The 16,740-nt window shown below is 48.9% G+C and overlaps 1 protein-coding gene across 4 annotated transcripts in view; it reads left to right on the top strand.

The window, feature by feature from the left end:
- PECAM1 (platelet and endothelial cell adhesion molecule 1) overlaps nucleotides 1-16,500 on the top strand; it is a 59,291-nt gene extending 42,791 nt beyond the window's left edge. For 2 of the 4 annotated variants that reach the window (XM_066386435.1, XM_066386434.1), the window contains exons 14-15: nucleotides 10,678-10,700; nucleotides 15,477-16,500. In XM_066386435.1, the coding sequence (XP_066242532.1) occupies nucleotides 10,678-10,700; nucleotides 15,477-15,506 (53 nt within the window). In that variant the 3' untranslated portion in view covers nucleotides 15,507-16,500. Of the gene's footprint in view, nucleotides 1-469; nucleotides 527-1,977; nucleotides 2,093-10,677; nucleotides 10,701-15,476 lie in introns of all 4 variants that reach the window. The other 2 variants (XM_066386432.1, XM_066386433.1) reach the window with 2 other exon arrangements.
- The last annotated feature ends 240 nt before the right edge of the window (nucleotides 16,501-16,740 follow it).

Here is a 16,740-nt window from a genome sequence, read left to right as displayed (position 1 = left end):
AAAAACAAAATGGGAACAAATACAATATTTAAAATCAAAAACAAGAAAATTTAAATCAACAAACTGACCAGTATTTCAATGGGAACTATGCTCCTCTCACTGACCACCAATGAAAGAGGTACCCTTCCAGAAGTGCAGCGGGGCCCGGATAAATGGCCTCAGGGGGCTGCATGTGGCCCGCGGGCCGTAGTATGGGGACCCCTGGCATAGGAGGCTGCAGACTTTTGCTGGAGGCCTCTTCACCTGCAGCCCTTCAGGTCCAGGGTCCCCATGGTGACTTATTGACCTCCTACTTCCAGGCTGAGTGACTCTTGTTAGACCAGGATCTTCTAAAGCCGGGAATGGCACTTGTGGCATGGGGTCATGGGGTGTAGCCTTGCCTGGGTAGCCTCAGACATTTTCCTGTGCCAGCGGTGGGCTGACCTGGTTCCCAGAGGTAGTTATTGACCTGTGCCTGGTCCCTTTCCAGGTCTGGGAAGGAGGGGAACGGAGACAGTGTACAGTGAGATCCGGAAAGCTAACCCTGGTGAGTGAGGGGCCCCTGACTCCTCCGTGTGATGAGCACTGCTCCCATAATCACCCATGGGGTCTTGGGAGTGGGCAGGGAAAAGAGGGGGCAAAGAAGGTCAAAAAGAGGTGCCATCTCTTACACAGAGTTAACTCTCACCACCTTTAAAGAGTCATCATGTGCTAACATGTAGAATTTAGTCCATGTAATGCTTATTTACGAGTGCCTGCTGCAGGAAGGCAAACAGGCACTAGCTACTGGGCGAGTCAGACTGGAGTGTGTCCTGGTACCATTGTGTGCCCACAGGACACCCGACAGAGTTCCAGGTGCTCTCCTGTGACCCCAGGAGAAGCAGTGCAGCCCTGCCTGTTCTCACATGTCAGTCAGTGAGCCTCACCTGCTCCCCACAGGAGCCCTAGTACAGGGTGGCCCCAAAAGTCCTAGACAAAGTCAGTGCTCTACTTTAAAGATGAGCAGTAGCTCCAGCCTGTCTGAGATCACACTGACAGGGACAGGGAGTCCAGATCTCTCCCTGCGCTTTGCTTGCCTCCTCGGCCCACTTCAGTCTTCATCTCACTGTCTCCTAATGAAGAGCTTCCCCAGACATGGAACTGGGGATGCTTCCAATACTCTCGTTTTTTTGTATAACTTTTGTGTTCCATTCTAGAGTGATGAAATCTACAAAAGTTACTTTTATATTCCCAAAATAAGTCACAACCTAAAAGGCATAAACATCCCAGGTGAAATAGTTTATAGAGGGATATCTTGCTTTGTACAGCCAACCTCTATTTAAGTGGATTCTTTTTAAAAAAATTTTATTTAGACAATTAATTTTAACAGGGTGACATTGGTCAACTAGAGTACATAAATTCAGAGAAAACATCTCCAGATCATTTGGATTATATTGTATGCCCATCACCCAAAGTCAACTCGTCCTCCGTCACCTTTTATTTGGTTTTCTTTATGCTAAGTGGATTCTTTGAAAGGGAATCATTAAGCAGGGCTGAGGCCCTGGCCGGTTGGCTCAGTGGTAGAGCGTCGGCCTGGCGTGCGGGGGTCCCGGGTTCGATTCCTGGCCAGGGCACATAGGAGAAGCGCCCATTTGCTTCTCCACCCCCCCCCCCCTCCTTCCTCTCTGTCTCTCTCTTCCCCTCCCGCAGTCAAGGCTCCATTGGAGCAAAGATGGCCCGGGCGCTGGGGATGGCTCCTTGGCCTCTGCCCCAGGCACTAGAGTGGCTCTGGTCGCGGCAGAGCGATGCCCCGGAGGGGCAGAGCATCGCCCCCTGGTGGGCAGAGCATCGCCCCTGGTGGGCGTGCCGGGTGGATCCCGGTCGGGCGCATGCGGGAGTCTGTCTGACTGTCTCTCCCCGTTTCCAGCTTCAGAAAGATACAAAAAAAAAAAAAAAAAAAAAAAAAGGCAGGGCTGAGAGACTTCAGTAAATCCTGGCTAACCCAAGTGTGGTCCACAGGCCCGCAGCAGCCTTGGTCTCAGGCCCAGCCCGACCCACAGGAGCATCATCTCCAGAATCTGAACTCTAACAGGTTCCCAGAAGTCTCTGATGCTGACAACCATTGAGAAGACAGGTAACTGTCTTATTACCTGGACCTACTTTTTCTTTTTATCTGAAATAGGAATCACTCCTTGAGTAATACATATTATATATATACTAAATGAGAGGTGAGGAGGCAGAGAAACAGATTCCCACATTCACCCTGACCAGGATCCACCTGGCAAGCTCCCTATGGGTCGATGCTTTGCCCATCTGGGGCCGTTGCTCTGTTGCTCAGCAACCGAGCTATTTTTAGTGCCCGAGATGAGGCCATGGTGCCATCATCAGATCAGAGTCTGGGGTCAACTTGCTTGCATGAACCATGACTGTGGGGGGAAAAGAGGGAGAGACAGAGAAGAGAAAGGGGGGAAGGGTGGAGAAGAAGATGGGCGTTTCTCCTGTGTGCCCTGGCCAGGAATTGAACCCAGGACTTCCACATGCCAGGCCGATGGCCTACCACTGAGCCAACAGGCCTGGGCAAGTAATCTGTTTTTTTTTTTTTAGTGGTGTTTTTATGGCTAAAGCAGAAACCTAGCCCCTTGTGGAACTTGACAGTCATTGAATAATTTTTAAAAGCCATTTATTTCCTGGGCCATTTTTGGCTTAAGCATCTGATTTTTTATTTTCAGTATATTCAGAGCCAGCAAAATATAAATTTGGAAATAAATAGGCCTTTTCTGTTCTTCCAGTGTAACAAAAAGCTAAAGGTCAAGTTAGGTTCAATGTTGGTCCTGTGTGGTAATGGTGCAAAAATACCTCTTCTGCTTTTCTCTGGTCCCAGAGGTGGTCCACTTTCAGTGGCTTCAGTTATACAAAAGCTGACATTTATTGAGAGCATTCTGTGTGTGCTAAGTGGTCTGTTACACAATCTTTTTCAATCCGCCCTAATAAATCCCAGTTTACAGATAAGGATACTGAGGCATAGAATGATAAAAAATACTTGCCTAAGGTCATCCAGCAAGCAAGTCCCTGAGAACTGGTCCGCAGCAGAGCCAGACTCCACGCCCCTGACCACAGAATGGCACTGCATTTGGTTTCAGGGAAGGGAACCTGGCAGGTGCTGAGGCTGCAGGGGTGAGGCCTAGGGATCTGCAGTCACCTCAGGCTGCCCCCGGAGGCCCTTTCCAGCTGGTGAAGGCCACACCCAGCGTGGTTCCAGAGGTTGAAGTTAGGGGACCTGCTGACAAAAAACAGTCTTGAGAAAAAGACAAGCAGTGATGAGCGACTCAGTGGAGTGGTTACAATCTGTGGCTTGTTGGGCATGTTAACGAAGAATAATACATTTGTAGAGAAGTGACAAAAGAGAAGAAAAGAGTCCCAGTGGCGAAAAACTGTGGGAAGGTACATATCTCCCAGATGGTTTCTTTCTGCATCTGTTCATTTTCTGCCTCCAGCTCAGAGTAATTATTATGCAAAGTGGCATATTTGGGGGAGGGAAATTCTGATTCCCTACATCTGCTTTAATTCGGCTAAGCAGGTGGCTTCTCCTGGGGTTCCCGGGGTTGTGCTAGATGCCTCAGTCCTCAGTGCCAGTCTATTGGAATGGGACCGCTCCCTTTGGCCTTGGGCTGGAATGGACCATAGGCACCCTCAAAACCCAACCCTGTAGGGAAGGATTCGAGGCCATGAAGGGCCCTGGTTTGTTCTGAGTCATTGAACCCTCTGCCCTGGTACTGCCACCTTCCACTGCCTAACTTCTCTGAGACTCAACTTCTTCAGTTGTTCAGTGGAGATGGGATTAGATGAGAAAAGGGAATGAGGTAGGCTCAGGGATGGTGCTAGTTACTTCCTCCCACAAAGCATGCAGTCATAGCATTACCTCTATCGATCATAAGCATTCATGGGAAACACAAGAGGAGCTGGAGCTCCGGAGAGTTCAATGTCCAGGGTGAGACTAAAGCCATCTCCCAACTCCCAGGCCACGATGCTCTCACTATGCAATTGGCCATCAGGGGTCAGTTGGGGCATGGGTCCCTCTATAACCTGGTGGCTGGCTCCTGCCCAGGGGTTGAGGGTAGAAAGTCAGGTCTGGATGTTGTAGCCAGAATCACAGTACTGCTGCGAAAGCCAGCGAGTGCCCCCGGCTCCTGTGTGGTTCCCGTGCTGGAAGTCAAGGGAGTTCCTGTTTCTGAGCCATTCTCCTCAGCTGCTGCTTAAGGAGATGCTGGCTGTGGGTCTGAGTTGATTTTCTCTTTTCTTTCTCTTCCTCTTACTATCAGATGCTCACTTAATCCCCCAAATCACCATAAAGCTGATGGAGGCTCTGTTATTACTCCTGTTTTGCAGATGGGAAAGTGGGTCCAGGGGTTAAGTAACCGTCCTGGTTCAAGGCCAGCAGCTGCCACAGAGCAGGAACCTGAGTGCAGGGAGTCTGGATGCAGAGGGTGCATGCTCCTGCCCTCTGACACCAAATTAATTGACTCATGCATCCACGTTTTCCAGTTCTTGTGTTGGTTTGCATTCCACATGATCGCCAGCTTAAGTAGAGGACTCAACTCTATCTACTTCAGAAGTTAAGGGTAACAGTCTGGTATGGTCTGGGTGTCTCATGGAACCTCTCCAGACCTTGGTCACCTTCTCTGTGAAGTGAGGGGCATGGGCTCGGATGTTGGTCAGTGGTTCTCCAGGTCTGTGAAAACACAGGTGGCCTGGCACCCCCTCTTGCATTTCCAGTTCAGTAGGTCTGGGGTGGGGCTGAGAATTTGCATTTATAACCATTTCTTACATGCTGTGGCTCTACTACTGGTCTGGGAGCCACACTTTTCAAGCCATCTTGTACATGCTGTGAGCCCCCTTCTGACTCTATCACTCTAAGTTCTGCTCTGCTTCTCAGGTGAAGGGTTAGGGTTTTTCTTACCCCTCCCCCTTGGCAATACTGGAGGGATGGCTAAGGGTGGACAGCAGGCATAACCCTGTGTGTGTGTGTGTGTGTGTGTGTGTGTGTGTGTGTGTGTGTGCGCGCGCGCGCGCGCGCGCGCCCGCATCACACGCGCAAATGCAAGGGCGGAGTGATCCACAATTAAGTAAAGGCCCTGGTGGGGGGCTGGGTCTCCCGACAGGTCAGTAGGTCAGTGAGCAGGCTGAGGACAGAGCTGGGTCTTTTCTAACCTTTCTTAATTTTTTATTCTCCCCACCTTAATTTCTCAGTTCCCCAGCGTCTTCTAGTGGGCAGCACTCCAGGAATGGCTATTTTGGGAACTAGCCCACAGGGCGGAGTTCTGGCTCTTAAACCCCCTTTTCCCCTGAGTGAGACAAAGGCCAAGTGCTCCTCTAGATAAGCAAAAGGGCATCAGGAAGGCCTGCCTCCAAGTAGCAGCCTAGGGCGACGCTCCGGGTGGGACCTGGGGGGTGTCTGGGTGCTGGCCGAGAAGGGTGCCTGGCAGGCAGTGGGAGGCCCTATGTCTTGGCTTTAGTCTCTAAGATCAGGTTTTGTGTTTTTTTTTTTAAACTGTGATACAGTATTCCTAACACATGCCATTTTAACCACTTTTTTTTTTTCAGAAAGAGAGAGGGATAGACAGGCACAGACAGACAGGAACGGAGAGAGATGAGAAGCATCAATCATTAGTTTTTCATTGCGTGTTGCAACACCTTAGTTGTTCATTGATTGCTTTCTCATATGTGCCTTGACCGCGGGCCTTCAGCAGACCAAGTAACCCCTTGCTGAAGCCAGCAACCTTGGGTTCAAGCTGGTGGGCTTTTTGCTCAAACCAGATGAGCCCACGCTTAATCTGGCGACCTTGGGGTCTCGAACCTGGGTCCTCTGCATCCCAATCCAATGCTCTATCCACTGCGCCACCACCTGGTCAGGCTTAACCACTTTTACGTGTATATTTCAGGGGCATTAAACCCACTCACAATATTGTAAATCATCATCTACCTCTAGAAGTTTGTCATCTTCTCACACTGAAACTTCATACTCACCACTCCCTTCTCTGCCCAGCCCCTAGCAACCACCGCACTACTTTGCATCTCTGTGAATTTAACTAAGCTTGGCCTTTTTTATCTGTCAAAGGGGGTGGCTGAAAGAGTGATCGCATGTTGCTTTCCAATTATAACATTCAGACATATGTCTGCATGTCCTGGTATTTGGAAGGGACAGTCATTTGTCTATGCCTTAGTTCATCCAGAAGCACCCCCCCCCCCCCATCATGTTGGTGAGGAGTTGGTCATTAGTCACTTCTACAAGTCACTTCCTGGATCCCTTTGAGCCAACCCTAATCCTTTATCCATCCCTGACTCCAAGACCACATAGGTATTTGCTTTTGAGCCTGACTTTTCCCTTCAAATCTGAATTAAGTTAAGGATCTCAGGTGCCAACTTACTGTGTTTCTGCTGCATTCACCTTGGTCGGAGTCCTGCCTGGATGGTCCTTTGTACTGTGAACCTAATGGAAAACAGCTGAAGTAGGAGATGGAGACCTGGGGTTTGGTCTCAGCTCTGCCTTTATCAGGTTATATGACTTGGCCACTTCTTCCTTGGGTGATAGTTTTCTCATTCATTCTCAACAAAATGCCCCTGATTCATGTAGAATTGCTGTAGAGTGAATAATACCTCAGTGTCCCCTAGGAGTATGTTTGGCCCTTGGGTGGATAAGATAGGGCTGTGGTGGGCAGGTGGGTTTTTTTTAAATGGGAGGAGAGGGACATCTCTTCCAACTCAGTGCCTCCTGCTGAGTCATGGGCATGGCCTTCAAGTCTCTGTTCTATTCCGAGCCTACTGTTATGTTGACATATATTTAAGCTGACATCTTGTCCTGACAATGAACTCTTAGTCTGAGGCAAGGAAGCCTCTAGGTCTTTGAGCCTCTCCCCTTTTCAGCTGTAAAATGATTTGATGCTACCTGTTAGGGAAGGAAGGAGAGGGGTTCCCAGAACAAAAAGAATTACACCAGAAAGAAAGCAAATAGAGAGTTTTTGCATATCTGTAACCTTAAGTTTCTTAGGGGAACAGAGAAATGCTGATTATTTCCTTAAGTTTAGATCTGCAACCTTAGCACTTGAAGTTTCTAAAGTTCCTGTTTTCTTTCCAACTACTTGCAAACCCCCGTCCGCAATAGTAGCTCTAGTTATAGCTTATGATTTGGCTTACCCGAAATGGGAAAACTAGTTTGTGCCATGTCTCTTATTAAGCAGTCATGTAGGTGGTCCTAAGAGATGAGCATTTAAAGAAAATAGTCCAGGTTACAGTTTAGTTCCTTTCTCTCTTAACACGGAGCTAGACCCAATGTACTCCCACAAGGACTTTATGCACAATGATCTGTCACTCACTTCGGTTCTGTGACTTAGGTAGCAGTGCCTTCTCAGGGACTGTTCTAGCTCTGGGGTGGCCTGTAGTCAATTCCCACCTGGCTTCTACCTCTTTAGGATTTGATTTTCTTTCCCACCCCCCTTGTTGTCCCAGCTGGAGGGCCGAGTGGGGAGTAGGGCGGGAGCCTCATTGGTCTCAGGGGCTCCCTCCACCTGGCTAGCCACAGTTGCACGAACTGTGGTTTCTGGCCAGGAAAGCTTTCCTCTGATTGAGCCCTAGGCATTTTATAGCGCTCCAGCTTATTCTGAGTGTACTTTGTAAAATGGCTTGCAGGTTGGTCATCCAAAGCAAAACCTATTAGCCTACATTAACACTGGATTTTAAAACAGAAGGGTCGAGGGGTTATTACAATTAGCACTGGGATTAAGTTCTTTCCTGTGAAAAGAACTCCGATCTGGGTGAGATTTCCACACTTAGAGCAGTGGTTCTCAATGTTGGCAATATTTGGCAATGTCTGGAGACATTTTTGGATGTCATAACTTGGAGGTCAAGGGAGGTGCTACTGCCTTTAATGGGTGGAGGCCAAGGATGCTGCTAAACATCTTACAGTGCCCGGGACAGCTCCCAAAACAAAGACTTATCCAGACCAGAATGCGGGGAGTGTCCCTGCTCAGAAACCCTGGCTTAGAGGAATTCACCTCCTGTGAGTCTACCAACAGGACAGCTGGTTTTCCTCTCTCGGTGCCCTGTGCCCACCATGGGCAGTGTCTGGGGCACATCCCACCCGATAACTCGAGGCCCTGGGAAAAGATGCCAGGTCCCGAACCAGACACGAACTGTCTTTCGGGTCAGACAGAGCCTGGCTTCCCCTCTGAGTATCTGCTCACTCAGCCTCCACCTTCTGCTTTCTCTTTGCCCAGAATGCAGACTTCCAGATGTTTCTTAAGGGGGAGAAGTCCAGTATACCAGGTGTAGCTGGTCATCAAGAAAAAAAGCCCTGGCCGGTTGGCTCAGCGGTAGAGCGTCGGCCTAGCGTGCGGAGGACCCGGGTTCGATTCCCGGCCAGCGCCCATTTGCTTCTCCACCCCTCCGCCGTGCTTTCCTCTCTGTCTCTGTCTTCCCCTCCTGCAGCCAAGGCTCCATTGGAGCAACGATGGCCCGGGCGCTGGGGATGGCTCTGTGGCCTCTGCCCCAGGCGCTAGAGTGGCTCTGGTCGCAACATGGCGACGCCCAGGATGGGCAGAGCATCGCCCCCTGGTGGGCAGAGCGTCGCCCCCTGGTGGGCGTGCCGGGTGGATCCCGGTCGGGCGCATGTGGGAGTCTGTCTGACTGTCTCTCCCTGTTTCCAGCTTCAGAAAAATGAAAACAAAACAAAACAAAAAGACAGAGGACCTCTGTGCCACTACCTCGCTGGGAGGGTGACGAAAGCACGGAGGGTCTCCATCACCTGCAAGGCCCAGAGCAGCTCAGGCTTGCAATTCGAGAGTGTAACAAAAGTATTCTGTGAAAAAGAGAGAGAGAGAGAGAGAGAGAGAGAGAGAGAGGGAATACTGTCCTCCAGATTCTATTTTTGTGGTGATTTCTCTATTACTGAAAAGAAAACTACACATTTCCATAAACTTGGTGTTTGTCAGCAGACTCAAATTTTTGTATTTCATGTTCAGATTGCTTTAGGAACCACAGACTGAGCTTTCCCTCCTCTTTCATCTCATTCCAGAACCCTTGGGGTTTGGGGAGCAGGAAGCATGGGGTCCTTCAGGTTCTCGCGGGTCAGATTTGGGGTGGGGGTGGGGTGCTGCTGCCCAGGTCTCACTCAATGTGTGGAAGTTTACACAATGGCTCAACTCTGTGGTTGGACTGATTCATCCATTTGGCCGTTGACGCCTGCCCCTGTCCCGGCCAGGACAGAAGGGGGCCCTTAGGAACTTCTGGCCCTGTTCCTTCTAGAAGGGACACACAATAGAGCTGCGATAAGACAGGGTTCAAGGGGGAAGTAGACTTGTGGAAACAGGATATTTCTAAATTAGAGAAAGAAACAGAGGGTTGTGACAGATGGGCCCTGAGACTGCCCCGGACTCAGAAGGGACCAGGTTAGGGCTTGGGTGGCTGGTAGAACCTGAGGCCCCTTGGAGAGCATCCACCAGTAAGACTGAGGACTCAGAGAGGGGTGTAGTTCCCCACTCGATCACTCCACCACCATCAAGAATGACAACCACTCCCAATACCTACATCTCCCCTCAGGGTTTTCCCACGTAACAAGAGGTCCCTGTGGCTTCTTTGTCTCCATGTCTATGTCCATAGTCCATAAGAATCAGCCCCAATATGTGGGGCACTGCCCATTCAGAACAGCAGTTCGTAGGGTCCTTTCCAGTGGGCAAGCCCTCTCTTGCCTCCTGTAGTGAAAACCATTTCTACCCAATGAAGGCAGAGACTACTCACTCCCTGTTCTCATTGGCTTTCTCACGCTCACTCTCATCTTCCTGACATTTGACCAGGGCTGCTTCTATCACCAAAGTCTAGCAGGGCCAGCTAGTCCCTCTGGCAAGAAGACAGTGTGATCTAGACAGTTAAGATGAGGCTCACCCTTCAGGGACAAGGTCCGGCCCTTCAGGCAGCACTTGGACTGTACATGCCAGGAGCAGCAACAATGCTTATATCTGCTGCTCCATTAGCCCCACTCCTGAGAATGGACAGACTAGTGAGAAATACGGGGTAGTTTTATTCCCAAAGAGGATACTGGCAGCATTATTTAATATAGCAAAAACTTGGAAGGAACCTAAATTATCATGTTAAAGTAAGGAGCTGGTTAAGTAAATAATGGCACATCGATTGAATGATTATCATGCAGCTGCTAACAGTAATGTTTAAGAAGGTACCAGAAAGTGTTTATAAAGTCATGTTATATAAAAAAGATAGGCTATAAGATTGCATGTAGTGTATAATTACAACTCCAAAAGAAAGCCTCCTCATTGCAGAAAAGACAAAGTATCGAAGGGTTTGAAGAGCAGAACTGTAGATACTTTATCTCTGCTACATTCTAATGTCCTGTCATTTTTAGTTATCTAGTTATCTTTTCCCCTAAAATTACAGATGATACTATTTTTTAAAAAAAAACTGTTTAAACTGTCAAATAAGTTGCCAGCGACATTATTTGCTTGTCACATGGAGCACCTGGGCCCCGGGAAACTATCTGGGAAAAGGAGCCATAACCCTGGGCACCCAGTATGCTTGTGGGTCTGGAGTCTCCCTCTGCGCCATCCCCCTTCCTCTCTGGGCTCCGCTGCCCCTGAGATCCTGAGATGTGGGGTAGGGAGAGCCTAACCTGCCCCCTTTGCATTGTTCACCTCCCTGTTACCCTTTGTTTTACAGATTTCATGGAAAACAGATATTCTGTAAGTACACATTTTATATCCTTTTTTTTTAATAGTCCATTGAACAATGAAATATTTCCAGACCTACCCAGATCCTGCATTCCCACTAAATACATCCCTATACTGGCCTCATCTGTTTCAGACCAGGAGCCCTGGGCCAATGGAGATTTTGTTATTAGACTAGCAAGCTTTTCTGGGCCAGTTGTGATGTCAAATATTCTCCCCCACTGTTTCCATCGTCACATCTCAGTTTACGTATGAAGGGAGACACTGAAAGTGTCTCTGGAGGGCCCAGAAAATCAAGAATCGAGGGCACTTAGCTCCAAAGCAGAGTTCATATTTCCTGCTAGTCCAGGGTTCAGGCCAGGAAAGGATGCCGTTTTGGGGGTATGCTTGGAGGAGTGGGGCATCCAACAGCCCATTTCAATTCTGAGAGCCTGTACCAGTCACCCCTTCACACCAAGCCCTCTGCTGCAGGGGACACTCAAGGTCCTTGACCCAATGAAGGAGTCAGATGCCTTATCAACGGATGAGAAAGCAAGGTGGTAATAGCTATACTAAGGACTATGGAAACACAGGAGAGAGGTGCTTCCTTCCTCCTGGTTATCAGTCTCTTCACCAAGGAAGGGTCGCATGCATGGGCCATGAAGAATGAGTCGGATTACAGCAGGGTCCCAATAGAAACATCACCAGGGAGAAAAGGCGTGAGGGATGGAGCAGTGTAAGCAGCTCAGCGCTGGAGCAGAGGGTGACAGTGTCCAGCGATGGGGAAAGGTAAGTTACAGCTCGCGTGTGAAGAAGGACTGAATGCCTCCGTAGGAAGTGTCACTCTCTAGGAAACAGGATTTAGGAAACTGCTACTTGTTATGTGGGAATGTAAAAGAAATGCTGAAGTCCAAGTTCAGATTTTGCGAAGACCCATCTCTCCCTGTTTTCCTACTCCCAACCTTTTTATGAGCCACCCAGCAAGGCAGGAGTTAACTTAATGGGCAGCTAGCATCCTAAGAAATGAAGAATTTGCCCCACTGAACTGCTTCTTTAAAGTTTGGGAATAACTTTCAGCAAGATTGCTGGTAGCCCTTCCAGTGGGCCCCTGGCTTCCTTTGTTTTGCCTGAGTCTGAATTCCTATAAAACAGAGAACTCATTATGCCTTTCACAGACAGGAAGCCGCTGCCATCCTCATTATGGAGGAAAGCTATCCATTTAAGGGCAAAAGGAATGAAATGAATGGCTTTGTGAAGTCAGAGACCATTGTTGCATTGTAAGGACAGGGAGCCCAATTCACAGGTGAGAGATCGAGGCCTGAGTTGGCAGAACAGCTTGTCCAGGGTTACCCAGGTAGTTGAAAGCAGAGTCAGGACTAGAAATGAGGTCTCCAGAACCCCCTCCCCCACCCCTGAGCCAGTCCATGACACAAGATTTCCTCCAAGAAGTGATGTCACTGTCCCAGCCATCGTGGCCTCGAGAGAGTGGAAGCTGACACCGTTGTTCCATTGGCAGCGTGGGACCCAGATAATGAGATGCTGCGGTCAACAGGCTACTGGACCCTCAGGACCGACTTATTTACTTTGTCTTCAATCCAAATGGTCTCTCTGGACAAAGGCTCCGAGCTCCAGGACAGATAGAATTTTCCCTTTCCCCCAAAGCTGGCCGGTGGGCACAGAACTCTGCTCCCAGGATGCTTCCCAGAGCCAGGACGCTCTCCGAAATACTGAAGCCCTTTTCGCGGGAGTGCAGACGTTCCCAGCCATTGGGAGGGAATTTTGAATCTTTAAGTGAAAGCATTCAGTTTATAAAAGAAGCTGGTACAGTTTCCCTAATAATCAGCTGGTGAGGGTCAGGAGAAAATTAATTGAATTGCCCAGCAGGGAAATGGGAGGGGATTTCCTTCCTGAAATCAAACCTGGCGATCATTCCCAGTTGTTTAATGGCTGTTGCTTCTGAAAACATATTGGAGGAAATATCTTAACAATGAGACAGCCACTTAGCCAAATACCAATTTAGTATTGTTTGACTTGCTTCAATGGCACATTCTGACTTCATTTTCCTCTGCCATTTTTGCCTTGTTTATAAATTGTGTTTGCGGCCGAGGCAGACAGATAACGTAAAAGAGAACAGTCCGTACTTAAATGAAGGGGGTGAATCTGGACTTGCCTGGGTTTCGGGATCTTGGAGAGAACTTGGCCTTCTTACTGAAGCAAGGCAACTCCTATTTGCCTGGGAGCAACTTCCTCTCCTCCTGGGAGCCAGCAGGCAGCTAGACTGCAGTGTGAACTGCCCAGGAGGTGGGAGCAAGAGTCTGGAGTGTGAGTTCCAGTTCTCCGGACATCTTTTGGGTGATCCTGTCTTCCTCGAGCCTAAGCTTCCTGATCTGTAAAATTTAGGTGATGACAACACGAAAAACAAAAATAACCACCAAGTGGGAGTTTCTTAAGGTTTAAATGAGAAACATATGTTCGAAGTACTATGCAACCTGCATACTATCACTTAAAAGCTAGTCAGTTATCTATTTTGAAGTTCTTTTCATCAAACACTGTGGCAATATGGGGCATGGATGGGGGAACCCCACTTGGCCTTGAAATTCCCCCATCACATGAGGGGGATCGTAGCACTGGCTTACCCAAGGCACAAGATTTAACCAAAGCCAGGCTTTGGCTTGGCATCAGAGACCCACATTAAAACTTGATTTTTCCCTCATTAGCCATTTATTAGCCGTGTCACTTTGGGCAGATTTCCTAACCTCTCAGGCTCTCAGTTTTCTCATCTGTAAATTGGAGGGGTTAAAAACCTCTCACCTGGTTGTTGCAAGAATGAGATGAGTACCTAGCACAGACCTAGAAGCGGGAAGTAGAGATCCCAGGAGTGTTCGAAGTAAAATGACCTTGGGCCAGACAGCAGGGAGATCTCCTGGCTGTAGTGAGTGGCTGATGGCTGGCTTCTAATTTAAGTACAGGCAAGCACAGGCCTTGGTTGTGATCATGTTTCCCTTTACTTCAAAATCCTCAAGGGACCGCTAAAAGTGGCCCAGCCCTTCCTGTCTGTGGGGCTGGTCTGACAGCAGCTACCCAAGCACTGTCTTCCTCTAGAGAGGGAAGGGCAGAGGTGTCTGGGGAGGGACTCGGTCTGGGTCCTGCAGAAAGGCTGGACACCAGCTCACCCCTTGGGGAGGCAGCGGCCTAGGCTGGCAGGCCTCCAGCCCCCTGGTTGCCAACACAACGCTCTTGGCCCACTTGCCAGGGTCTCCTGGCAGGGGAGGAGACAGAGCCTTGAGCTTCCAGTTAAAGCCCCTCAGACCTACATCCTGTTCCAAGAATCTCCTCAGACCCAGCAGGGTCAGAACAATACAGGATTCGATCTCAGCCCACCGGCAGGGAGCCAACCATGGCTATGGGGTTTCCAACACCCTGGCTAACCCCCCCAACTTGTCCTGCTCCCACTCCCCAAGTCCCACCTGCAGCAGGGTCCCCTGTGTCCCTGGAGGGTCCAGAGCCATAGACTCAGATGCTGCCTGCTCTTTGAGGCTCACCATTGCTCAGGGCCCCTCTTCCAGTATTTCCCACCATGCTGTTCTTGGCTCCATCCTTGGAGGCTGGTTCCTGAGTCACTTCCCTGAAACTCCCCCCCCCCCCCATGACGGCGCTGCCCAGCTAGGGTCCTCTCGCCACCTCTGAACTCTTACAGTTTTTTAGGACCTCTTCCACTTTCTACTTCACGGTAGTGTTGTTTGTCAGTACTTTCTGGGATATAAAACTGGGGGGAGTAGAGGCCAGGTTCTTGCATCCTCAGCATAGAGAACCGCATGGGTAAGATGTAAGTCATATGAAGCAGATAGAGAACACTATAGGATGGCATATGGAAACTTTATTTTATCATCACAAAATACATACAACATAAAATTTATTACTTTAATAATTTTTCTGGCTTTCTAAAATTTCTTTATTTTTATGAGTTTATTTGAGCCAAACTGACCCCATGCCAGGGAGTAAAATCTCAAATGTTCTGTTTAACCATTTTAGAGTGTACAGTTTGGTAACATTAAGTACCTTCACAGTGTTGTACACCCATCACCATCATCCACCCACAGAACTTTTATCATTTTAGACCGGATCTCTGTCCCGTTTAACAACACTAACCTCCTTGACCCCTGCCCCTGGCAGGCACTGTTCTACTTTGTCTCTAAATCTGAATACTCTTAGTACCTCATATAGGTGAAGTCATACAACATTTGTTCCTTTTGTGTCTGGCTTACTTCACTTAGCATAACATTTTCAGGGTGGACCTATGTTGAAAGCTGTCAGAATTCCATTGCTTTTAAAGGCAGAATTATATATTTATAATTTTAAAACATTTAGGTTTGATCATCAGAGTTCAGTTCTTCATTTTTGAAATGAAAAAAAACAACAACCAGATCTAGAGAAGGTCCATCTCATGTTAGAGGCAGAGCTGGAGCGAGAAGGCAGGTCTCCCTTGACTTCACTAGTCTTTCTCGCTGGGTAAGTGCGGCACCCACAGGACGTAGTGCTGGGCGCGCAGTGGGTGCTTGAGGAAGTCGCTTGATAGTCTGATGTGCAGCGTGTGTGAGGGGAGAGAGCCTGCACGCCCTACAGAGTGGGCATGGAGGAAGGGGAAGTGAGTGTGGGCAGAAGCGGCCCCCTGGGGCAGGCAGTCCCAGCGACGACAGCGTTGTATCCGAGCTCCTTTGGGAAGAGCTGTCTGTTTGTCGGCATACCTTTCCACCGGCCAGTCTTCAGTCCTGAAGGGTGTAACCATTTTCATCTTGTCTCTTGTCACTACAGAGAACGGAAGGCTCCCTTGCTGGGACCTAAGACTGCGAGATCGGACACTCCTCCCTGGGAAGACATCCCGTTCCAAGGAGAGCAGATGACTCCCGACTCCAAGAGCTCTGTGCACTTATTTCTGAATCTGCCCAGCTCCCACTGAAATAGCAGTTCCTCAGGCCAAGTCACCCGTGGTTACAGCCCTCTTGCTCCGTTTATGTTGGGTGTAAAGAGGTGCAGAGGGGCTGGTTAGGGGCCCCCGTGGCCTACCTCCCACTGCGTTGGAGCACCCTTGGGAGAGGAGAGGAAGAGAAGGGGGTTCAGAGTCAGCAGGCCACTGGAATATTTTGAAACTTGAATATTTTGTCTTGTACAAAGAACTTTTCCAAGTACCCTCATCCACAGAAACCTGTTTTGGTTTAATTTTTTTTTTTTTTACTGTAGTGTATCATGTCTAGCAAATCGCCAGGCTGAGGCGCTCATTTTCTTTCTCTCCGTCTTTGGTCCTCCAAATACCTGTAGTTCTGGATAGTCCTTGTTCCTTGGAAGTGCAGAGCACTGACCAGACAGCTGCACCCTGTCCCTCTATGACCTTGCCTGACACAAATGGGAAAGCAAAGCTGCTTGGGAGCGACCCCATTGATAGGTCAACTTGAAGACAAGGTTCATCCTGGGCCGTGCACGAAACAGAAAGCGAAGTTGAACAGCACAAACGTCCTTATGCTGTTTCTTTATACTCTCTTTCTTTTCCCCTACCACGCTGAAGGCTGAACAGCAGGAAGATGATTGCCTACAGCAAATATTATTTTTAATAGAAAAATGAAATGCATATTTTTCTTACTAATTTTTTTTATTTATTCCTTGCTAAAGAAATGGTCTCCTGAGGTCTTATGATGTTTTTGATAGTGTCTTGAGTGGGTGGAGGAGGGGCCGTGGTCGTTTGCAGTGGAATTTCACTAGTGGGCATCTCTACCCGAGACCACCCCCTCCATCCGCCTCAGTGACAGGTGTTGTATTAAATAAATTTGATCTTTACTCTCCACAGACCATGAAATGTCATCTTCTGAGAGGTCACATGCATGTAGGATATCCGTAGGGCTAGGGACTCCTTAGCCCTGCTGAAGTCACGGAGAGAACTGAACCGATCCCATCAGCAGACTGAGTCAGCACAGGCCAAGGGCCTCTGTGCCCTTGATGGGAGTCAGGGCCAGAGTAGCCTAAGTCCCAAACACTGAGTCATTGATCCGTGGGCCGGGGCTTCATGGTTTGCTGCCTGACTGAG

The sequence above is a fragment of the Saccopteryx leptura genome, chromosome 5 (assembly GCF_036850995.1).
Source record: "Saccopteryx leptura isolate mSacLep1 chromosome 5, mSacLep1_pri_phased_curated, whole genome shotgun sequence".
NCBI lineage: Eukaryota > Metazoa > Chordata > Mammalia > Chiroptera > Emballonuridae > Saccopteryx > Saccopteryx leptura.
The sequence above is the reverse complement of the archived record's forward strand: the minus strand, read 5'-3'. Positions and strand labels throughout refer to the sequence as shown.